Source organism: Mangifera indica, chromosome 7 (assembly GCF_011075055.1).
Source record: "Mangifera indica cultivar Alphonso chromosome 7, CATAS_Mindica_2.1, whole genome shotgun sequence".
Lineage (NCBI taxonomy): Eukaryota > Viridiplantae > Streptophyta > Magnoliopsida > Sapindales > Anacardiaceae > Mangifera > Mangifera indica.
The window spans coordinates 19,008,842-19,032,002 of record NC_058143.1 but is presented as its reverse complement, the minus strand read 5'-3'; the positions used below and the strand labels follow the sequence as shown (position 1 = coordinate 19,032,002).

The window sequence follows — 23,161 nt, the reverse complement described above, 5'->3', positions numbered from 1 at the left end:
TTATACATGGCTCTTTTACGAAGAGCATCAGAGGGGTGTGTTCATAAAAATATACAGAGTTGAATAGCTTTTTTGGCAATCTATGAATTCAGTCTGTCATTGATTTTAATTGAAAGTTGGTTGTATTTCAGCTCTTCGGCTACAAGAGAAAATGCATAAACAATCGTATGGTAATGACAAACCAAACTGGTACACATGAAAAAAAATCATGACGATCTCCGTGATTAGGGTCATCCAGGAATTTTCGGTTATTTGACTGCATCTGTTGATGTCAATGCAGCTGCATATACTTCTCACACTATTCCATCACTGCATCTCATGAAGCCTGATTAAGAGTTTGATTTCTTTTTCTCGGCAGACAGATTAACCTCCTGTATACTCATGATGAGATAAATCCCTGCTACCCTCTGACATAACCACTATGTTCAGTAAAGAGCTCCTGGTTGCAACTCTTGAGTTTTGAATCAAAGGTGACATCTTTGCTCCATAAGACTCGGCTCATCCTCAATAAACAAGCTGCAAAACATCACAATATACCTTGCAGTTAGGAACTGACAGAAGAATGGACACCAGGAAAGGAAACGTAAGCGAAAAAGCCAGAGAGAAGTACAAAGAACTTAGTGAATGAACTGATACCTCGTGCTGCCAACAAATCAGGGAAACATTATCCTGCAGCACTTAAGCCAACTCTTTATATTCAACCACTAAATCATATGTTTCCATTGTAAATGAACTCTCTGCAAAACATCTGAGAAATACTTCTCAATCCATAATGATCATGAAATATGATAACCAACAAACAAAATATATACATGTACATATATATTTCACAATTAGATTCCATGCCTATATGTTTCCAAGAAGCTTTTATTATATCATTTATGTACCTCAATTCATGCCAGAACATGGCAGTCTGGTTGTGCAAAAAACGTTGCAAGGGTGCTAAAAAGTCGTGTTTAACACCAAGCAGTCTTGAAGGAGGATTAAGCTTTCCTTCTAGGCTTCCAATATAAAGTGAGGAGGCCACATGAACAATAATGGATGGATCTGGGTCTCCAAGGATAGCAGTGAGCTCCCTTTGGATCCAAGGTTCTATTCTCTGCAGCATTCTTTCTTTCACAAATTTATTCACTACAACATTCTGAATTAAAAAAAAAAACCATTAACTCAAACTCTGCGAATTTCTACTAAATTGAAATGCAGCTTAAAGAAAGGCCTGATTAGGGGTGGAACCGAGCTAAGCCAAGTCGGTTTACACCTTAAGCAAGCCAGACTTGAATCCAACCAGTCGCAGGTAGATTGGTAGATTCATCCCTCCGGCGATTTTTCTTCTTCATATTAGGTGACCTTTCTTCTATCTGGTGGCTTCTACAGTAAACTCATTACTAACTCGAGTGAGCTCAAGCTACAGCTGCACTTTTGGATTCGAGCCCAGCTTGAGGCTGCCCCCTATTCAGATCCTGCTCGTATCCACCCTTAAGTCTGATCCCTGAAGTCTCTTCCAGAAAAATAGAAACAGCAATTTTCAAAATAAAATCAATTCAATTGAATCAATATCGTACCTGGTGAATGCATTTCCTAGGAGACAAAGGCACAGCTTGCAAGCGTTGGTTATACACGCTACAAAAAACCAATATCAAATTTCAATTTCACGTTTTCGTTGCAGTAAATTGATTTCACTAGCCAAAATAATAAACATTGACAATTTTCATATGTCTCGTAATTTACCTGGAACGCCATTGAAGTTTTCTATTAGCGATGGCGTGGTCAGGCACCGTTCCTGGCCGTCCAAACGATCGTCTCCATGGCAATTGTCTAGCTCCTTGCCTACCGCCGATAAATTCATCCCTTGATCTGAAGTGAGTTTGAGAAGTGACAGTTTTGCCCTTGTAAAGAGGCAGTAATCGCTGTTGGAGGAAGTTTCGAGTGGAGAGGTTGATTTTGTAGAACCAGGAATGAAACGGCGCGTTGCAGAGAGGGCAGCTCCGCTTCAAACTGCTCCACTTGCTGATGCAATTCAAACAGTAAGCGTGGCTACAATCTGTAAGCACCGCAGCTCTGCGATCGGCGAGAGGGTTTAAACATATTGGACAATTTTGCCCCCGAATTGCTGGTGAAAGTACTCTCGATACGAACTTCTGGAGGTGGCTCTTCTCTTTGTCTGTGCGGTAGCAATCTGATCTTCGAGAAAAAGACGAGTCCATTCTTTACCGGGAGAAAGAAAAATATCGCTGGGGTCAATACTCGAGTGGTTAGTATTTACTAATGTCTAAACGACACCGCAGTGGTAAGGGTTTAAAAAGAAAGCGGGTTTAGATATTTTATTTATTAAAAGCGACAGGTTTGTGTGTGTTAATTTCAAAAACTTGAATTTCACACTGAACAAAGCCATCGTTGGAGCTTAGCGCTCTCTCTCTCTCTCTCTGTCTCGCAAAATGGACATCTCCAAGGACCAAATCACCACTCTTCTTGATCATGGCCTCTTCGACTCTGCTCAAATGCTCGTAATCTTGCATTCTCTTAATTTTAATACTAATTTGATTTCAAATTAATGTAAATTAATTTCACTTTTTGTTTGTTTTTAACTCATTTTTCTGTTAGGGTTGTTTTCTCGTTTCATCATCGGCTGTAAATGGCGAAGCCAGTCCACAACTGAAGGCGGAAAATCTAGTCAGTCAAAATTTTTGTTGTTTTTGAAATAATTGCTCAGCATTGTTAATTACGTTTTTTTTCTTAATATAATATTTTACAGATTCTTCTTGGTGATGCGTTATTTCGCGATAGAGAGTTTCGCAGAGCAATTGTAAGAGCATCTATAGTTTATAGTAGTTGCGCTACTTGTTTGAGTTGCGAGCTGAATTTACCAGTTTACGTTACAATTACGATTATCTGGTGATCCTTAAAGAATTAGTGAAATTATTTATCACTTTACTGTTATTTGAGATGATACCTTGTATGCTTTATTGAGCTTGATGTGCATAAATTGACAGTATTTGTTGGTTAATGGCTTGTTATTCGATTTTATAGTGCTGGAAAGTTGATTTTATTTCATTGTTGATATATTCTCATGATATAAATATAATACCAGTACATCATTTTCCAGAGATTTATACCTAACAATTGCTGAATTTGGAATCGTTTTGGTTTCACTTTGTGTTATTTCTGTGTGACGACAGCATGTTTACAAGCAAGCCTTGCAATATTACAAGACTGTTCCCAAACAAAACTCAACAAGTTCTAGAAGTCCTTTGCCCTCATCAAACAGATCTTCTTCTCCAAATTCTGTCAACATTTCAGCAATTAATGAAAATGAGGTAGATTAATATTCTCACCTAACTTAAATCTTAAATCTTTTATGGGATGATTTGCAATAATCATTATCTCTTAATTTATCTGTTTCTGTCTCTGTTACAGGTGAAGTATAAGATTGCATCATGTTATTTTGCTCTGAGTGAGGGTAAAGCAGCTCTTGTTGAGGTTTTGCTTCATCCTTTTCATTTACTTTATAATTCTATTTTTTCAAGTTTGTTCTTGAAAGCACATTTATGCATTCTGCAAGATTTGCAGTCTGTATTGCTATTGCTTCATGTTTGCATTTCTCATTTAATGTGAATGAGCACTGCTCATGAAGAAAAATCTCTGTACACAGGTTTATTCGCATTTTGCAGTGTAGGCCATTCAGTGCTAACATGGAATTTTGAAACTGATATCAAGAATGATGAATTTTTGCGTGTATGGTGTCAGTTTTCTCTTAAATTTTCTTTTCATTTCCCTTCTTATTTAATCTTGCATATTCATAATTTTTGTTATACAGCTAGAGGGAATTCCAATCAAAGCAAGAAACTTGCAGATGAGTCTATTAATGGCAAAGGTTTACCGGAATTCTAGACATAACCGTGGGGCTGTGACTTGTTATAAAGAGTGTTTAAGGTTTACTTGTTCTTCATTCTATGCCTCAGTCTTTCTGCATTTCTTGTCATTATTACATAAATTGCAGGCCCTTTTGGAAAAAAATCAATTTAGTTGTGTTAGATTCACATAACAAACACAGAAATTTTGTAATTTTCTGCTGCATAATTCATGACTCTATTGGCATTATATAATATTGTTAGGCCCACTCCCCCCTTCCCCTAAGGTCTTTTTCCTTTTCTCATGAAAATTATAATAGTTGCTCCATTTAATTCTGTGTCTTACTTGCATTAGTGTGTGTAATTGTATAATCATCTTCATTATTTATATAATTCATATTTTTTACTTCTCATGTCATACGTTATGCCATCTGGCCTTAATGTTTATAAAAGTATTAGTCCTAGGGGCAAAGTAGGCAAAGAAATAGTTCGGTTAGAGAATAGGCAATGAGAGAACATTCAGTTGGTTTGCTAAAACTATTTCTAGAAATGGCAAGAAGAGAAGGATAAGAAGGCAGTGATCGTGGATATCCGGCACTAGAAATGAGGAAGAAACAGTTAGAAGAGAAGGATAAGAAAGCAGAAGGTTCTAGCGCCTCAAAGCTAGATTATCTTTTTCTTTGCCTGCATTGTCTATATTATTATTTCGGTTAATTATATTATCTCTACTATTAGTCAACAAAAAAAGTATTTCAGATCTGTGAGTGTTGGCTGAATTTACATTTAGATTTCTAATTTTCAATAACATACTTACTACATAAGTGTGTCAATGTGTGAAAATATTACTGAATTAACTTTCTGAAAGCATGCACTTTTCTTTTTGGTAGGCACTCCCCTTATGTCCTTGAGGCAATCACAGCTTTGGCGGAGTTAGGAGCTTCGGCAAAGGAAATCATTTCATCGTTTGTTCAGGTGTCTGATTAAAGTTTGATATATGTTCATGTAGCTAAATAAGAAATATAGCATGTTTCCAAATCTATTGGCATTGACATAGTCTTAGTATAAATGTTCCTTCCTATGCCTTTTTGAGTACAGATAAGAGCTTCTTGTGTTGCTGAATCTGTCTTAAGATAAGATTCACCACATTGATAAAAATATATGATATGAGGAGTTTTGAATTAACTTTAATAAATGATGTATGACACTTCTTACCTCATAGATATGGTTATACAACCATCAATTCTTTTAGCATCCACTGGAGAGGATAATTTAATTGAATGAATGGTAATTTTCTTCCTGATTAACACAGCTTAAGTCGAATTGAAAGTAAGTTTGAATATTAGCTTAGCATCTCTTTAATTGAGGGGGAAAAGAGGATTGATAGAATCATTGAAGTAATAAATATTATTATTTGCATCTAATTTAAGTTGTTTACTTATTGATATTTTGGTGCTGTCTTGCTTTATTCAGACTCCTAATAGAAGTTCAAAGCCTCCATTTGATCATACTGACTCAAGTCGCTGGCTGCAAGTAAGTTAATAAGGAAATAGTTAATGTCTTGTCCCATTTTTAAGCTGCTTACAGCTTTATGGTTTTTTTTTGTTTTTTTAAATTTGGGAAACTTGGGATCATCAAATAAAATATAGGGTTTTGGCTTAACACATTTGTCTGTATCACTAGGACAACTGATTTCTGATCCTGAAAATCAGTTTGAAGCATACGCTGGTGTAGTTTTGGCAGTCTTTATAATGAACAAAACTGGGAGTTGAAATGATTTCTGTACAAAGTTACTTTATGTTGTTTATATTTCATTGTTTGTACTCCTGCTAGTTTTTACTTTGAACAGTGAATAATTTGTAATTCCTGCACAGCGTTATGTTGAAGCACAGTGTTGTATTGCATCTAATGACTACAAAGGTAAGATATCTTTATTTTGATTTAGATTTTCTTAATGTATATGTGCAATTCATTGCTATGGATAAGTGTGCCATTTGTGGGCAATGCTTCACCTCTTGAATTGTTTTGACCTTGAGTTGTGCAACATATGACCGTTTAATTTGATAAAAGAGGTTTAGCTGGTATAGATGATATATTTCTTCCCAAACTGATCCTGCATTCCCTCTATGTGCCATTTAGTTTTTCTTTGGGTAAACTTTGCATTTAACATCTAGTTCTGCAAATGCTGGAAGCTACTGGCATGTCAATATAAAATTTTCTTGAACGGAATGAGACATAGTCAATCTTGAATATTAGTTTAATGAATTATATATTCTTGCATGGACGTCATAAATTTGCACAATCCATTTTATGAATTTTACATGCATAATTGATAATTTGTTTTGCTCTTATGATGGTCTTTGATTTGTCTTATATGTCAAGTATTGTTGTTTGATGAGATTTGTATCTAGTTTTTTAAAGGGGTCTGTATTACAAGTATTATAACCTGAAGAAAGTGAAACCAAAGGACAGAGGTAACTGTAAATAAAAATGGCAAATTTTCTGTTGATCACTGAATGAGTTATGTGACTCACAAATACTGGCAAAATTCATCTTATGTGAAACAACTAATTTCACCTGTTATTATGTTGTTCACTGTAGTTTCATACTTGTTTTCTTCTATATAAGCTTTCCTCATACATAGATATAGTTTTAATGTAAAATATTCCTCATATTTTACTTGGAAAACTTACTTTAGTCGTTACTTATTATTATATATTCATCTTTGGTCCTTTCCTGTTTTGGCAGGTGGTTTGGAACTCTTTGTCGAGCTTTTACAACGTTTTCCTAATAACACACACTTATTACTTGAAATTGCAAAGGTTGGATATAGTTAGACTTTAATGAATTTAAACTCGTAAGATATGCCGATAATTATGTGTTCCCTCGCCTTTTTCAGTGGCAAGTATGACTAGTTCTCAGGTTTTGGAAAGTATGCTATTCTGAGTTCTTCGTATCATCATAATGTTTTGCTTTTTGGTTTTCTTCCAAATGTGGGAATTCTTGATTAGGAAAAGCCAAAAATAGGGAGCAAACCTTTTAGGTTATGGATATGCTTTATGCTGGCCACTGTCTGTTTATCATGTATTGGTCAAATTTTAGAGAGTGAAGCTGACCACTGATGTTAGATCTTAAAATTGCTGGTTCATCAATTTTTGATTTTTTTTTTCTGTTTGACTTGTTAAATATGTTAAGGTTGAAGCAATTATTGGAAAGAATGATGAGGCCATAATAAATTTTGAAAAGGTAAGAGGACGTCTGGCTTAAAATGTCCTAGAATTATTTGTAACAACCCAGATATATGCACACTTACAAATAACATGTCATATATTTAAAATTCATGGTCTTTGCAGGTTCGATCAATTGATCCTTATATCATAGCGTACATGGATGAGTATGCAATGCTTCTAAAGATGAAGTGTGATTATGCAAAGCTAAGCAAATTAGTGCATGATTTGCTGACTATTGATCCTTCAAGGCCAGAAGTTTTTGTGGCCTTGTCTGTGCTGTGGGAAGGGAAAGATGAGAGAGCAGCACTATCTTATGCTGAAAAGGTTAGTTGTTCCTTTTTTTAAAGGAAAAAAGAATAGATTTAACAAGGTTAGTGCATTAATTTGGAATAATTGTTCCAATTGTGCCCATGATTTCTGTAATTTTTTTTGAATCAGAGTATCCGAATTGATGAGAGGCACATACCAGGTTATATAATGAAGGTACTGAAATAATCTTCAACCAGATGGAGATCACTTCTGTTGAGGTTTTTCTGATAATTAATTTATGCAGTACACCACGAATATTCTGGTTTCTTACTTGTATATCAATAATAGCAATCAACTAAATTTTCTTGTATATCCATAGGGTAATCTGCTTTTATCTATGAAGCGACCAGAAGCAGCTGTAATTGCCTTCAGAGGAGCTCAAGAATTGAGACCTGATCTTCGCTCTTATCAAGGTGCGATTTGTAAGGGGAAAAATATGATATTTTAATTGTTCATTACTCCACCTGAATAAGTTGCATCTTATGTCTGCCTTTGAATGGTACATTTTGTCATAAAGACAATAATAGAAAAACACTATATTTTCAGGTTTGGTCCATTCTTATTTGGCATTCTCAAAAGTCAAGGAGGCTCTTTATGCTGCCAGGGAGGCAATGAAGGCAATGCCTCAATCTGCAAAGGCTTTAAAATTAGTTGGGGATGTACATGCAAGTAATGCTAGTGGCCGAGAGAAGGTAAACCTGTAATGAATTATTGTATCAACTTGAAGTAGAGATTGCCTTTGGTCAAGGTGTGAAAAGTTTAAGCTCATCTGAACTTGTAACAGGCAAAAAGATTCTATGAATCTGCACTCAGACTGGAACCTGGTTACCTGGGAGCTGCTTTAGCTTTGGCTGAGCTCCACGTCATTGAGGGCCGAAATGGAGACGCTGTATCTCTGCTTGAGAGATATCTCAAAGATTGGGCTGATGACTCCCTTCATGTCAAGCTGGCTCAAGTATTTGCTGCCACAAATATGCTGGAAGAGGCTTTATCACATTATGAGGCTGCTTTGAGGTTACATTTTTATTAAAGATGTTCACCAATTTCTTTCTTTTAGTCTGCCGAAAAGCTTTCCATACCTGAGTTGTTTTGGAGTTGATTTTCAAGTCCTCAATTCATGTTTGATGTGTGTGGCAGAATAAACCCACAGAATGAAGCTGCAAAAAAAGGGTTAGAGCGCTTGGAGAAGCAGATGAAGGTGTGTTTTCTTTCCATTTATTTTATCTTTCCTTTACCCCCTGTATAATATGCATGTGCAATAAGGGCTTTCTTGCTGTCAAGTGATTGGTAGTCCAAAACACGGTGATGAGTTCCTTTGAGGCAGGACTTGATTTGGTAAAAGAAATGGAAGTGGCTTTTGCGGAAAATAACTCTGTTAAATGATGACTGTGTAGGGAGTGGATCCTGATGCTCCTGAGGAAGATGAAGAGAACGAGGTTGAGGATGCTGATGGAGATCAGGAAGAGACTGAGCTTTTGTGAAGCTAAACTACACTAAAAGAAGCTTGAGAGAAGTTACACTTTTTGCGAGAAAAATGTCATGTAATGCCATGTTGTGCCATGCTAACAACACGTGAGAGCAAACTGTCAACCAGGTATCACATTTTTCAAGTAACTTATCCAAAACGATGGTTGAAAATTCATGACATAAATAAGATTTGTTGAAGGACTGGATAATGCTATGCTGAGAAGAACAGGTGAAATGAATAGCTGGTTTAATCATTTCAACTAGAAGAGTTGCAATAGCATAGTGTTGTCGATGTATTCAATGTTGTAGTAGTTTGTTTGTGTTTTGTATTGTGTTTGCGATGTAGCCATTGGAGTTTCTAAATTACTTATGCACATTGTACTATTAAAGAACGGTGCTGACACATTGAAACCGTAGACTAACATTGCATCGAGGATCTGCTGACTTGCTTTCATTAAATGGATCCTCTCGTTTGGCAACAGTGCATAGGTGTTACTGGATTGAATTTGTGTAGAAAATAATATACAATCTCTTTTAGTTCTTCGTTACGAATCAACCCAAGTAAAGGGAAGTTTAAACTGACTCAAATCTAAAATGTTAGATTCTAATTGATAAGTAGAATGCTGAAGGGAAAACAGTAACATCATGGGAGAAGAGTTGCCAAAAAAAGGTGATTGAGCTAAAATTGCAAAACCAAGTTCGGTGGACCAAGTGTGAGCCATTCAGTTCAAATCTATCCCAAGTTACTCTGTTTCTGTGAGATGCTTAGATTCTTTAGGCAGGAGATGAAATTTTGTTCTAGGTTAAAACTAGAAATTTAAAGTTATTTGACATATATTGGGTTTTGCACATTAATAAACGTTGGTTCATAGGAACATCCTCCAAATTCAGACTAAATAAATTTTACGACTGAATACATATATCGTGGCAATAGTTCAGTTACATATATATACAGCACATTACAATAAAACAACTCCCTCTGATCATACTACCAGCTAGGAACCTAGCATGGAGATTCCTGTGGTTGGCCGAGTGAACAGATCGATTTGGCTGGCTTTGAAAGAGCACTTCGTGCGCATCAGAAAACAGAACAGTAACCTTATTCATTCTGATTTCTCCTTCATATTACACGTTGAAAGGTTTCCTGGGAGTAGGTGCTCGGTTCTCCAAAGATTGTAATCTTTGTTTTAGATGAAAAACTTCAACCTGCAAGGCAAAATTTACGAAGAAAATTCTTATTTGATCTAAAACAATTATTGTGATAAATTTATGTCTACTAGAAGATGGAGCCTTGCACCAGAGTAGCATCCAAAAAATTACAAATTATGTGAAGCTGTAAATATAACTCCAGACAAGGTTAAGCCAGTGGCATCCAAATTATATCCTTTTTTTGGTAATCAAGAGAGCCTTGACTGACTTTACCAGAAAGGTAAACCTTCACAACCACTACACTGGGCAAACCAGAGTCAAATTATATCATTTTCAATGGGTATTAATTAAGCCAGTGGCATTTTATCTCAACGAGGGTTGCAATCAAACTGCACTGACTATGCTAGAGCTAGAGATAGGAGTTGTTGACTCAAACTCGATACGAAAAATTACAAATAAACCCTCTAGCTTATATATTTATTAATTACCCCTTATATTCAAAATTTGAAGTTGGGTTGTATGTGGCAAATTTAAAAGCTAAGGGGTCCTGATAAAATTTTTCATTCTAAAATATATAAATATAATGGGATTATAAGTTTTAAGGGAGGGTTTTGGGGGTATAGGTGTAAAATTTCAAACTTTTAGAGATTTATTGATATTACACAACTCACCTAAGCTTGCGAGCTCACCGAACCAAGAATTAACGAGCTCAAACCTACTTCGACAATAATCGAGTTGAGTTAGGTTCGGCTTGTTAGCAACCCTGATCCCAACTATTTAAAATGCTTTGATTCAATGTGATACTTTGCGTACTGCATCTGAATCAAACAGGCTATGGTTTTCTAACTTTTGTTTATGAAATCAGTACCTGTAATTGGAATGCTCTTGCTCTCTCCCCTGCAAGGACTCCTCTAGTTGAGTGTAGCTCCTGCAAAAATCATCTAATCAGCCAATCCCCACAACTGTTTACAGGAGTTTAAAGCAATTGTGATTGTGATTACATCAATAGTATACCTTCTGGGTATCATCCAAAACTGCCTTTAGAAAAGCCACATCATGCTCAAGCCTTACATTGTCAGAGTGGACAATATTCGACAAGCTGTTCGCCTCTTCTTGTGCTAATTCTAAACCAGCAACCTTTCCTTTCAGCAACTCCATCTCCTTCATTGTATCCACCAATTTTTTCTCTAACTCCTGTCTGCTCCTCAGAACAGAAGACAAATTTTTCTCTGCAGCTTCTCGATTTGACAATGCTGCTGCTAATTGTCCTTCTAATATACCATTCTTTCTTATCAGAGTGGCCATCTTCGCCTCATAAAACTGATATATGCTTGAAGGACCTGATAATGCTCCTGATTTACTGTCATTGTGTGCGTATATTACATCATCATTCTCTGCAGGAAAGTTTCCAACGGCTTGGATATTTAAATTTTCAGCATAAAATGAAAGCACTTCATCCGTATTGACTTTTCCTCCACCAATATTAGCCTGGGTTCCCAAATCAGATTGGTTTATTCTGTGTTCATTTGCCTGAAACGAACCAGAATGGTATGTTAACAAAAGATTATGAATACTTTTCTTATAAATCCATAGGTTGGGATGATTTACTGATAATAAGAGTGTTATAGTGTATCTTCTATTGTGACTGGAAAAACCAAACCCCTAAGATAGCGATTTTTTTTGTGTTTTTCATTTTAAGAATGAATATTAAATAAAAATAAGATGTTTGAATTTCATATTATCTATGAGTCTTAAGCACACCACACATAATCATCATAATTAAAGATTGATAGATATGGTATAGCAAGGGTATTTTCTAAAGCTTACCTGAGAAAAAGAAGTTTCATCCTCCAGACTTTTTGCCGGCTTAACAGCTGTGCTGTATTCTTCCTCATTTTGAAATTGCTTGCCAAGAGAGACATTTCCAGAAATAGTGTTTGCATCAACTAGTGAAGACTCTGACAAAGATTTCCGACCAGAACCATGTTGTTCAATGGCAGAGGCTAGGTTTTGCCTTGCAACAGAGTCAACTGAACGCTGGGAAGACCCATTATTAAGTTGAGTTGCCATTGCCACAGATGATGAGCGTTTTTCCGATAGCAATTGTCCTGGACCTTTACCAATTGGTGTGAATCGGTGACCCATAGATAATTCATTCTTTTCAATGCTCAGTACTTCAACCTAAAAGATCAAAAAAAATATTATAATGGATGATTCAAGAAATATCAACTATAGCTCAATTTATGACTTCAAAGTCAAACCTGATTTGATGGCTCCTTCTTGGATCCTCCAAAAGCAACAAGAAAATCCTTTTCTTTGTGCTGCACAAGAACTAGGCTAAATCCCTGAGAACAAAAGAATCATCTTGAGGAAACAATAACAAAGTAGAAAAATAAATATTATTGTCACCAATGAGAGCTTTGCATCTACAAATGATATGTGTAGCTATAATGACTCAGCCATCCTACAACCCAAAATTAACTAATAAATTCAAAAACTCACCACAATTATGGGTAATCATTTATAACAACATTGTTGATAATCTATGAAACACGGAAACCAAATTTATTTCATGGTTGACATGTAGAAGTGAATGTTATATCCAGAGTAGGTGTTCATTACAGTTATATGTCATAGAAAAATCAGAAATTTTATGTGCAAAAATTCATTATGGCTCACCTTGTTGCCTGTGACAGAAGATGGATGAGATGTAATGGCCAAAGACCACTCCACTTTTAGAATATCAAAGATCAAAGTCTCAGCATGTCCTAACACAGACAAAATGGGTTTGGAAGTAAATAGGAAATTAAGGCCACGATTGAGTGAAAATATAAAATAAATACTCCGGTTATTGCAAAGACCAAATTATTTCATGAATCTGCAGTTGTATAAGCTCAGCTTGAATTAAATCCATTTAAGGAGCATATATTTCACATCAGACATGATATCCAGTTCCTACCACATCAAGCATGAAAATTGATACTGTTCAAAAGAAACAATGCATCTGTTGACCAACTTGGCTCTAATATAAATATTAACTATTACACAAAGGCTTCAGCTTCTAGTTAAGGATCTAATAACAACATTCAAGCTCTAACAACAAATTTAGTAACTCAACCAATCACAGGTACTGTACAAGTTTCATCAGTACCCATTCTCTTTTTCTTATTTTCTATATGATTTAGGTATTTCTCAAGACCCATAACCAGCCTGATATAAGACCCTTGGAATTTCCTTTCAGATTATGCATCCATAAGCAAGCCCAAGCTAAAATCACAAGCTTGGAGGTTGTTATTTCCTCCAAACTCAAAGGCATAGCATATAAAAGAAGGCAGTACTATAAAAAATTGTGCAAGTATATACTATTAAGCTCATTGAGCATACGTTTTTTCCTACTTCCGCCCCCTGCTATATACCATTTAGTGCCACATAGAACCCCACAGCATCCAGCTCTAGGTGATGGATGGAAGCCTCGAATCTTTATTCTAGTCCATATCATCTGAGAGAGAGAGAGAGAGAGAGAGAGAGAGAGAGAGAGAGAGAACTTGTCAATATTTCACAGCTAATATAATTTTAATGTTGTCTTTGATGAAATTAATTTGTTTGGTCAATCAGTAATGGGACTTAGATTGGCTAGTTCTGACACACCGAGTCAAAATCAAGTGAATACAAGTCATCCAATGTTTTGGACTTTGATGATCCTCCAAATATAAGGAGTGTCTTGTCATCATAAAGTGCTGCCACATGGTTTGCTCTAGCACATGGCCCTGTTCCTCTGTCACAAGTAGAGGATGATAGTTCATGAGAGGGAACAACAACAAAAATGTGGTATTTCAATGATACAAGAAACATGATCATCCATCAGCTGCAATGTTAACAGTGAATGGTTGACAAATTCCAGAATATAATGGATTTCACTCACTTGTAATGAAGAGGAAGCCATGTCAAAGACTTTAGATCAAACATATGCAGATCATTTAGTTTTCTCCTCTTAGAATCTTCTCCACCAAATAAGATTAAAACAGAAGTTCCCCTAACCACAGTGTGTCCACTGCGAGCAACCTGTAAAGTATAAAACTTTTAGTTAGGGTTTTGTACGACTACAGAGCTTCAATGATGGAATTAATTTTGTCTACATTATAGAATGCTGCTGCCTTCTAAATGGACTGTGATTACTCATGTTATACTTCCACAAGAAAACAGCCAGAAAACAGAAATGAAAGCAATGGGATATTACCCAAGAAATGCTCTTATCCTACCCTCATTTAAGAAATGTGATGCCCACAATCATGTTATGCCTACTCTACTCAATAAAATATACTAAGTATTCACCAAACCTTTGCCCTGTTATCCACAGGCACTTCCATTTAAGTCTATGAGTGAGTGAATGCAATTATGCACATTGATATTTATTATATTGCGATATTAGGTATACATGTGACACATGGAAATATAATTTATCAAATAATGAAGTTGCATGCCCTCCATAGAAAACTAATGATGAATGTAAGTGGCATTCACCCAAAAGTATGATTTGCACATTTGATAAGTTTAAAAGAGGTTACCGGTATGTCTCCCTTTGCATCCATCAGAGACCAACACTCTGTCTCTGTGTCAAATGTCCAAACTGAAAAGACCAGAGAGAGGATAAGAATCATTCTTATAAATGATAAAATTAACCATAGAAACAAAGTGATCCAACCTGAAACTCTGTCACTCCCAGAGTCAGTTTTTCCTCCAACTAGGAGCACCTTCTTTCCCCAAGAGACCTGTACAAGACAAACAACAGAAAGAACTTTCAGCACAAGTGCCCTTGAAGCTTTTGTAGCCCAAGGAGTGAAAAGAATTATAGTTCTTAATTGGTTAAGCAATTTTAATTCGGCTAACTAGTTGTTGTGTTGAGAGAAGAAAAAAGCCTTTTACATTGCAGCCTTTTCTATGCACCTTAATCACCAATCTCCTACTGCTTTTTTCTTTAAATTTTTAAGAATATGATTATCAGCTCCTTTACTTTTTGCTCTCTACAGATTTTCGTTTCCCACTTCCTTCAAACAGGGTGGAAGACAAAATTATAATACTACGGTAACCAGAATGTTAGACTTAAGTACTTTTGTCAGGTCCTTATCATCAAGTTTTTGAGTTTAGTGGCTTCTTAGCATAGTGTCAAAGCTAAAAGGTCTTAAATTCAAATCCCTCACGTCACCATTCTCTCTTCCCAGACTAGGGCTAAATGTCTGTCATCTCCTTTACTTTTTGCTCTCTACAGATTTTCGTTTCCCACTTCCTTTAAACAGGGTGGAAGACAAAATTATAATACTACGGTAACCAGAATGTTAGACCTAAGTACTTTTGTCAGGTCCTTATCATCAAGTTTTTGAGTTTAGTGGCTTCTTAGCATAGTGTCAAAGCTAAAAGGTCTTAAATTCAAATCCCTCACGTCACCATTCTCTCTTCCCAGGCTAGGGCTAAATGTCTGTCATCTCTAGTTATATACTATGGTTAGCCATATCCTATACACAAATCTAAATTCAAATGGCATCCCATGAATCACATAGGGAACAATGCCAGATTTCAGATTTTATTGAAAAACTATCAATCACTACAATATAAAATCCAATGCATTGGAGATTTTATACCAGACTATGTCCCCTGCATGCAGGAATCTTTAGTGGCAAACTGTTTGGTGACAAGTAGAGTTTTGATGAAGCTGCCGTCCAGGTAAATCTGTCAAAATTAAGCACCTAACCAGAAGAATGAGATTAGTTGCAGTAGCAAAAGTTTGTAAATCTGCAGCTGAATCATTTCTAGATAACTCATTTGCCACTAGCATCACTTTGTCAATTTTACCTGTACATCATCCAACAATCCGTTCCCTGACTCACCACCAACCACTATCATCTTGTTACCAATTACAGCCGCTGCATGCTATTCATCACACAATTAAACTTTTCACTTTGAGCAGAAAAACAAGTACACACACCAATGCACGAATTAATTAACATGAATTTATTCAAGAACCAATAATATCTTACATTAAAACGGGGGGCAGGTTTTTCCCCAGCAATTGACAAAACCATCCAATTCTCAGAGTTTCCAGATGTGCCACTACTAGTTTCGGGCACAGCAGATGAACACTGGCAATCGCGTTCATCAGAATGACTATTTGTAGGAGCAGCGCATTCACCCTGCACAAAAATTAAAATGGCTTCAGACACTGCTGGCATAACAACTGCATAACAACTAATTCAGAGCCTCACATCGGGATTGTTATTTCGTTTTGGAGGCCTTATAGGACTCTTAATTCCCTGAGCAGAGTCTGATAGCTGAACCTTCTTCACTCTAAAGCAACAGATTCGTAACAATTAGATTAATCTACCATTACAATAAAGAAATAAAAGATAATATAAAATAAACGTTACATTTTAGTTAAGTTTCAAACGAACTTGAAAAACTTAGCTCCGGCTTTTCAGTTACCAATACACTTTCAGAACTTCACATAAAATCAAGCATAAAATGACAACTCACCTTCCAAGCTTCATGCGTCTTCGAGAGAAACCGAACATTTTGTAAAGTATAGCCTCTACAACAACTACAAGTTCACGAGACAAACCCTAACTTTCAAAAATGAAGCCGCATTATCAGTCTATCACCACAAAAAATAAAATAATAGAAAAAAAAACTTATCTACTAGTTTCAGAGCAGTGAAATAAACAGAAAGAAGAAGGATGATGATGATTCCGTTTTTACTACTAATGTACCTAGTAGTAACTCCGCTATCAAAAGCTCTGACAGTACAATCAACCTCTGTTTGGTTGTAGAGAAAGTGAAGGAAAAAAATAGAAGTTTCTTTTCTTATTTTATTTTTTATTTTTGTTTATTGTTGACTGATTGATGGAGAGACTGTAGAGTGCTACTGCTCACTAGTACTAGTCGTTGCGTGTGCTGAGATAGAGGAGGCGTAGGTTAGCGTGGTCGCGATGATGTTAGCTGTAAACAGAAAGAGACATGGTGGACGGTTCTATTATACGCGGGTAAGTGAAGAGAGGCACATGATACCATATTTGTGAAACGAAATGACCGTTAAGTGAGGCCAGGTTTTGTAGTGTAGTTTTATATTTAGATAGTCGAGGCATTAATTGTGTGCGGTCAGTGTGGGGCAGGGCCCCTGTCCCTTGCTTGGCTTGGCGGGTTCTGGGCCTTGGGAATTGATTCCTGCATGTTGTCGAATCTCTTTTACACGGGTGAAATCAAAAGCTGACGACATTTGTACGCCAGAGTGAAATTGTATTTAACTCACTGCTAGGGTAGGACTGGTTGCTACCAAAATAATTACCACGGTTAAGAGAAGTACCACTAACCCATAACGTATCTTTGAGGGGAGAAGGACTATTTCCCACCTATGTCTTAGCGCTATCTCAAATACATACCCACATCAAATAAAAAATCCAAACATTCATTCATCTCTAAACTACTGTTAAATTCTAGGTTAAATAGAGGGGTAAAACCATCATTTTACTGTTTATATTCCAGTTAAATGATTTTATCGCCTTTTGCCCCTCCGATTTTAAAAACTAATTTTACCCCTATCCCTGAACTTTGAAAAGTGACTTTCACCTCCCTAAATCCCTAATTTTTTTTTCACTTTCCCTCTGGCCATCGACGACAACGTGGCTGGAGGGAGAGTGACGAATGGACGACGCTCGTTGAGCTTCACTGGACGATGATGGTCGTCGTCCAGAATAGACGATGAAACATCGTCCAGACTGAACGACGCTTCGTCATTCATCTGGACAATGCTTCGTCGTCTTGGACGACGATTCTTGGTCCGGAAGACGATGCTTCGTCGTCCTAGACGACGATTCTTCGTTCGGATCTGGACGAAGAAGCGTCATCCAGATCTGGATGACGATTCTTCCTCCAAAGATCTGGATGATGATTCTTCCTCCAAAGATCTGGACGACGATGCTCGTCATCCAGATCTGGAAGATGTCGTCCTTCTTGGACGACGATCGTCGTCCAGGGGTGGTCGACTTCTGGACGAAATCTTCTCAACCATCGTCAGAAAAAGTTGTTGTATTTCAGGGGGAAAAAGTGAATTTTTTAAAACTTAATTCAAGAAGACAAATATTAGTTTTTCAAATTAAAAAGGAAAAAATGAGATAAAATTTTAATTATTTAATATTATTGATGAAATTACTAATTTGCCCCTTAATCTTACTGAAAAAATGTGGGTAGAAATAAACAACTTAAATTTTGGATGGATAATTGGGTTTTTCATCTGATGTGAGTATGTGATTGAGAAATGGCTAAAACATGGGTGGGAAATATCCTTTGCCCTATCTTTGAGTGACAAAACTGGGACAGCCAAACCACTTAAGTTCAAAACCTATTTACAACGTTTTAAAATTAAACTATTAATTTACGTGTGGGTGTTTCTACTCAATTTTAGACATTTGTGTATAACAGGTGAACAAATGAGTTTTTTCAAATTTAAATTATATGAATTTATTGATGATTTTAAGGATTAATAAAATTAATATTATATTAAAATATTTAAAGAAAAATTATTTATTTAATATAATAATTATAGATTTGAATATTATACATAAATAAAGAATTTATTATTTCAACATATTTTAAATAGAAAATATCAAATATTACCAAAAATTAAATTATTGTATTATTATATTTTAATATTTTTTTACATTATTATATCACCCTAAATTAAAAAAAAAACTCCATGCCACTTATGGCTTTTAAATTTGCATTAATACACCCTTATTTTGTATTATCCGTAATGTTACTATTGAGCTACCACCCCCTTACCCAAATAATTCACCCCGTACATTTCAACCTTGCAAGCCACTCTCTCTCTCCCATGCTCATCATCTCTCACATCTTTATCATATGTCTAGTAAACCTTGATGACTATTATATTATTATTGCCATAAAACCATTATGGTTCTCATGGGCCTTGAAGCCTCTATCCTCACCAAAACACTAGTGTGCTTTATTTGTCGTGTCCTTTGTTTTTGACAACCCTGTCTTTTGTCTCATTTTGATTGATTGAAGTTCTTTTCGTGTTTAGATTTGTGGAGGTTACCAATGAAGCTTAATCATTTTTGTGAATGGCCAATGGACCAATTGCCACCCAAGGTATGCTTTTTTTATAAATTTTTATCCGTTAACTTTGAAAAATCTGTATATCTATCTATGAACTATTAAAAAAAATGACAGATTAACGGATTAAGACATAAAATCATTATTTCATCTATAATATTAAAAATAAACTTTAATTTAATTTAATTTTTACCCCTAAACCCTAAAAATTAACACTTTTCCCACAATCCAAGTTTTCAACAACTGCAATTCCCCCATAGGGTTTCCAAATTCAGATCCAATTTTTTCGACGACGATCGGTGCTCTTCAAGCACCTACGCTCCCTCCTCGACGGTCTCTCCTTTCGACCGTGCGGCCTCCGACACTCCTAGGCATCATCGTCGACGATGACACGTAGGAGCATCAGAGGCCGCACGGTCGGAAGAAGGTGTCGTCGGGGAGGGAGAGTAGGTGTTTGAAGAGCGTTGGTGGTCGTTGAAAAAATTGAATCTGAAGTTTGGAAACCCTAGGGAAAAAATGTAGTTTTTGAAAACTTAGGTTGGGGGAAAAGTGTTAGTTTTTATGGTTTGGGGAAAAAAATGATATGACCAACGGATTCAATTAAGTTTAACGGCTCATAGGTGGGTAAATGGGTTTTTCAAAGTTAATTAGGGGAACTTTGAGAAGTCATCATAGTTTGGGTGGGATATAGTCCTTTAGCCTTTGCGAATTATGAAACAGATTGGAGCTTTGCTTGCTTTTTATTTTTTTATATCAATTGTTTTAATATGAGTTATTAATCTTTACGATGGTGATAGATGATGTGAATTGTGACTATCACACCAAATTGATACTGCACATCAATAGGTCTTAGATTTACATAAGTTATATCCCTTAGAGATATTTTACAGGTGTTATCCCTTTGAGATATTTTACAGGTGATGAACTGGAAATTTTAGGCATGTGTTATCATTGGACATGGCAAGTTTACACACATGCTTTGTGTAAGTCCTGCCAACGCAGGTAAGTTGAGTGTCCTTGAAGCCATTATACACCATGTTGTCTTGCATGAAGATGTAGCAGCGCGCGAACCAAATTCAGAATGTCAAACATTATGTGGAAATGTGTTTTAAGCTAAACATTGTGTGGAAGTATAGAAAGTCTGCGGTCCATAATTAAATATAAATGGTGCAGTCAAGCAATCTTCTATTTAGCAAATGGCAGGTGGGTGAGCCCGTGCATCAACATCGGCATTCGGCCTTACCGCCCAGCACCACGTGAGTAACATTAATCTGAATAAATCAATAAAAATTTCAGGTTAAACTCATGGACTTGTTAGGTTGTTAATATAGAAAATATATTGAGCAATTAGTATGGAAATCGAAATCTATATTATACAAAATCAATTAGTTTATGTTAAAATTCAATTCATATACTTATATACCATTTACTTTACTCAATTTTATTGGATGTGAGAATCTTCTTTTTTTTATTTGAGTTTCTAACACCTCTGTTCAAGTGAAACCATCATAGGTTGTTAGATTTATTGTTGGGCTCAATTAATTTTTTGTTGGATGCATTGTCACTTGTATTTATAAACACTTTAGACTGTTAGACACATTGTTTGACATATATTCTGATACCATATCGAAAATATATTAAGTGGCAACACACCTAACCAAAAACTGATTGAGTTGAATAGTGGGTTTAATAGTCTATAACGGTTGCATTTAAGCGAGGATATTGGAGACTCAAATAAAAAGAAAAAAGAGTCTCATATCTAATAAAATTAAGTAAAGTAAATAGTGTATAAGTGTGATATTGGATTTTAATATTAGTCAATCGGTTTTGTGTAATATGAGTTTCGATCTCTATACTTATAGGTCAAATATATTTTGGACAAAACGGTGAATCTAACAGTTTAACTTGTTCCTAAAGACAAATAACGACAAACCTAGCTAAAAACCTATTGAGCCAAATAATGAATATAATAGTCTATAATAATTATACTTGAGCAAAAATATTAGAGACTCAAATAAAAAGAAAGAGAATATCACGTCTAATAAAATTGAGTCAAGTGAGTAGTATATAAATATGTGAATTAATCTTAACACAAACTAATTAATTTTGTATAATATGAATTTTGATCTCTATAGAATATATTTTTAACAGTCATCAACGTAATTGACCTTCCTACCACATAATATCATACGGCCAGCTATAAGCAACACGAAGGAACGGAACCTTAAACAAATAGGAGTTTCAGTGGATTAAGCGCAGAAAACTCTGCAATTTTATTATAAGAAACATAATATTACATGGCTAAAAGTTAACGCACAAGATACAGCAGACTCGGTAGGATTAATAATTAGTGCGTGGTGTGCATGTTGGGTTAATACTATTAATCAAACCCATAATGCTCCAACTCGTTTAAGCATTGGTATCAAGGTCCGATTAAGATGAAGACTCATGACCTGATTGGCTCCACCCACCAGCTCACCACCAATGAACACGGCTGGCACTGTAGGGCTGCACCCTAGCCTCGACAGAGCCTGCTCAATCTCACGTCCAGCCGGGATCTCATCCAGCTCATGGACGGCGGGGTTCACCCCAAAATCACTAAAGAGAGTCTTGATGGTGTGGCACATGCAGCAAGTGCTCCTGCTGAAGATCACCAGCGGCCTCTCAGATGTCATTCTTGTCACCTTATCCATCGCACCTTGAAATAAACTCAAACTTCAAACGCTACTCACAGAATGTGAAAGAAAAGATGATTGCGCAATTTAAAGCTATTCGAGCTTTTGATGAATTTATATATATGAAAGCTTTGCTTGAACACTTGATGAGTTTTCGCTGTGAGATGATTGAGCTGCCATGCAACTCTTTATATAGGATTTCTGTAGGTTGCGGGAAGATGTGGATTGGCTGGCAGATTTGATAGAGAAAAATAGCGAGAATGTTCCATTAGATGGTTCGGTCGGTTTCCATTATATCGATCATTAGCTGAAAAGATTGAAGATGAAAATAAAGTTGCTCAAGAACGAATCTATGCATCCGGAAATAGTTCGAGATTGGTGCTTTGTACGGCTTATATTGCATGTAGACATATGAATATGGTCTACCTTTTATTTTGGTTCCCAAGTTTCTCTTTTAGTGCGTTCTAGAAATTTATCATATGTGGAGCCTATGATGGATCCGATTAGTAACATTCGGACCCAGGGTTGGTTCCGTTCATATATTAAGATTTAAGAGACATTAATGGGTTGGTTACATATGTTAGGCATATTGCTTGATACTAAATAATAAGGTTTACATATAATAATATATTATCATATGATTTAGTATATTTTATTTTTAATTTTTAATTATCTAATTACATAATAATACATCATTGTTTATATACAAAATTAAGCATATATATCATTACTCTTTGCTTTAATTTGTGTTATTGACCTTGGACAACTTAAGTGCGTTTTCTCTTCTTTCTATAGCTATCTTAGAGGCATCTGCTGAGTTGGAGACATATGGGTTATCCAGTTGGGACCTGTTCATGTCACAGCTCACAATGAGATTCGCATCCTATTCAAGAAATGAAACTGATAGCCAAGAAAGAAGTTAAATTCTACATTGTTTAAAATAGAGAAACTCAACTTTAAAACCATCTGATACAGTTTTCAACAGATAATATATATCTTCTATATATGGCTTTCGGCTCTCCCTCTCTCTTTTCTGATCTTGAAAAAGTTTTCCATTTATATTTTTGTCAGCGGATCTGTATATAATTTATATTAAGTTTGGAATCTTGATCAGCTATTTAAAACTCTAGATGTTTTACCTTCAAATCTATCCTGTAATTTATGTATTTATAATTTTTTCTAAAGTCTCCGCATGAACTTTGGATCTGAAATTGTATGAAATTATATAAAATAAGCTATATATAAAATTAAAAATAAAATAGACTAAGTTACTTCTTTAAGAGTTCTCTATATTTTAATTGTACGAAATATTGTCTACACAACTATATATTATAAACTAAGCCAGCAACTTCGAATTCACTTTCAG

At 35.7% G+C, this 23,161-nt stretch overlaps 4 protein-coding genes across 7 annotated transcripts; 1 reads left to right on the top strand and 3 right to left on the bottom strand.

Annotated features, from left to right (window-relative positions):
* Positions 1 to 99: 99 nt before the first annotated feature.
* On the bottom strand, positions 100 to 2,294 carry LOC123221924 (E3 ubiquitin-protein ligase Topors). 2 transcript variants are annotated; one of them, XM_044644905.1, is made up of 5 exons: positions 1,729 to 2,287; positions 1,563 to 1,620; positions 888 to 1,141; positions 637 to 748; positions 100 to 516 (listed from the first exon to the last, which is right to left on the bottom strand). In XM_044644905.1, the coding sequence occupies exons 1-4, from the start codon at positions 2,202 to 2,204 to the stop codon at positions 679 to 681; spliced, it is 858 nt and encodes a 285-aa protein (XP_044500840.1). In that variant the 5' UTR covers positions 2,205 to 2,287; the 3' UTR covers positions 100 to 516; positions 637 to 678. The 2 variants fall into 2 exon arrangements, 1 of the variants encoding a protein (XP_044500840.1); XR_006503324.1 differs by having other exon boundaries at positions 637 to 737; positions 1,729 to 2,294.
* On the top strand, positions 2,291 to 9,332 carry LOC123221922 (anaphase-promoting complex subunit 7). Its single transcript, XM_044644902.1, has 18 exons — positions 2,291 to 2,504; positions 2,602 to 2,670; positions 2,753 to 2,803; positions 3,177 to 3,314; positions 3,415 to 3,477; positions 3,815 to 3,930; positions 4,736 to 4,820; positions 5,319 to 5,378; positions 5,720 to 5,765; positions 6,594 to 6,667; positions 7,041 to 7,091; positions 7,199 to 7,399; positions 7,514 to 7,558; positions 7,704 to 7,797; positions 7,931 to 8,076; positions 8,169 to 8,398; positions 8,522 to 8,582; positions 8,779 to 9,332. Exons 1-18 carry the CDS (start codon positions 2,436 to 2,438, stop codon positions 8,863 to 8,865), a joined length of 1,686 nt encoding a protein of 561 aa, XP_044500837.1. The 5' UTR covers positions 2,291 to 2,435; the 3' UTR covers positions 8,866 to 9,332.
* A 322-nt stretch (positions 9,333 to 9,654) lies between these two features.
* Positions 9,655 to 17,082, bottom strand: LOC123219990 (acyl-CoA-binding domain-containing protein 6). Of its 3 annotated transcripts, none has more exons than XM_044641972.1 (17): positions 16,759 to 17,082; positions 16,526 to 16,615; positions 16,258 to 16,339; positions 16,033 to 16,185; positions 15,848 to 15,925; positions 15,637 to 15,741; positions 14,703 to 14,769; positions 14,566 to 14,627; positions 13,923 to 14,062; positions 13,649 to 13,775; positions 13,385 to 13,499; positions 12,680 to 12,768; positions 12,262 to 12,345; positions 11,828 to 12,181; positions 11,015 to 11,530; positions 10,869 to 10,928; positions 9,655 to 10,057 (listed from the first exon to the last, which is right to left on the bottom strand). In XM_044641972.1, the coding sequence occupies exons 2-17, from the start codon at positions 16,561 to 16,563 to the stop codon at positions 9,977 to 9,979; spliced, it is 2,151 nt and encodes a 716-aa protein (XP_044497907.1). In that variant the 5' UTR covers positions 16,564 to 16,615; positions 16,759 to 17,082; the 3' UTR covers positions 9,655 to 9,976. The 3 variants fall into 3 exon arrangements, with proteins under 3 accessions (XP_044497907.1, XP_044497910.1, XP_044497909.1); XM_044641975.1 differs by having other exon boundaries at positions 16,526 to 16,611; XM_044641974.1 differs by having other exon boundaries at positions 16,526 to 16,589.
* Positions 17,083 to 21,365: 4,283 nt separating this feature from the next.
* Positions 21,366 to 22,116, bottom strand: LOC123221651 (monothiol glutaredoxin-S7-like). The gene has a single exon (XM_044644523.1). It carries the CDS (start codon positions 21,811 to 21,813, stop codon positions 21,505 to 21,507), a length of 309 nt encoding a protein of 102 aa, XP_044500458.1. The 5' UTR covers positions 21,814 to 22,116; the 3' UTR covers positions 21,366 to 21,504.
* Positions 22,117 to 23,161: the final 1,045 nt, after the last annotated feature.

Excerpts from the sequence above, each read along its gene's own strand:
- LOC123221924 (XM_044644905.1), bottom strand. The coding sequence starts at position 2,204 with ATGGACTCGTCTTTTTCTCGAAGATCAGATTGCTACCGCACAGACAAA. Across the intron at positions 1,621-1,728 it reads AAACTTCAATGGCGTTCCAG|CGTGTATAACCAACGCTTGC; the intron begins GTAAATTACGAG and ends GGTTTTTTGTAG. Across the intron at positions 1,142-1,562 it reads CTAGGAAATGCATTCACCAG|AATGTTGTAGTGAATAAATT; the intron begins GTACGATATTGA and ends TTTTTAATTCAG.
- LOC123219990 (XM_044641972.1), bottom strand. The coding sequence starts at position 16,563 with ATGTTCGGTTTCTCTCGAAGACGCATGAAGCTTGGAAG. Across the intron at positions 16,186-16,257 it reads AACGAAATAACAATCCCGAT|GGTGAATGCGCTGCTCCTAC; the intron begins GTGAGGCTCTGA and ends ATTTTTGTGCAG. Across the intron at positions 12,346-12,679 it reads CTTCTGTCACAGGCAACAAG|GGATTTAGCCTAGTTCTTGT; the intron begins GTGAGCCATAAT and ends TTTTGTTCTCAG.
- LOC123221922 (XM_044644902.1), top strand. The coding sequence starts at position 2,436 with ATGGACATCTCCAAGGACCAAATCACCACTCTTCTTGATCATGGCCTC. Across the intron at positions 3,931-4,735 it reads TGTTATAAAGAGTGTTTAAG|GCACTCCCCTTATGTCCTTG; the intron begins GTTTACTTGTTC and ends TCTTTTTGGTAG. Across the intron at positions 8,583-8,778 it reads GCTTGGAGAAGCAGATGAAG|GGAGTGGATCCTGATGCTCC; the intron begins GTGTGTTTTCTT and ends ATGACTGTGTAG.
- LOC123221651 (XM_044644523.1), bottom strand. The coding sequence starts at position 21,813 with ATGGATAAGGTGACAAGAATGACATCTGAGAGGCCGCTGGTGATCTTC.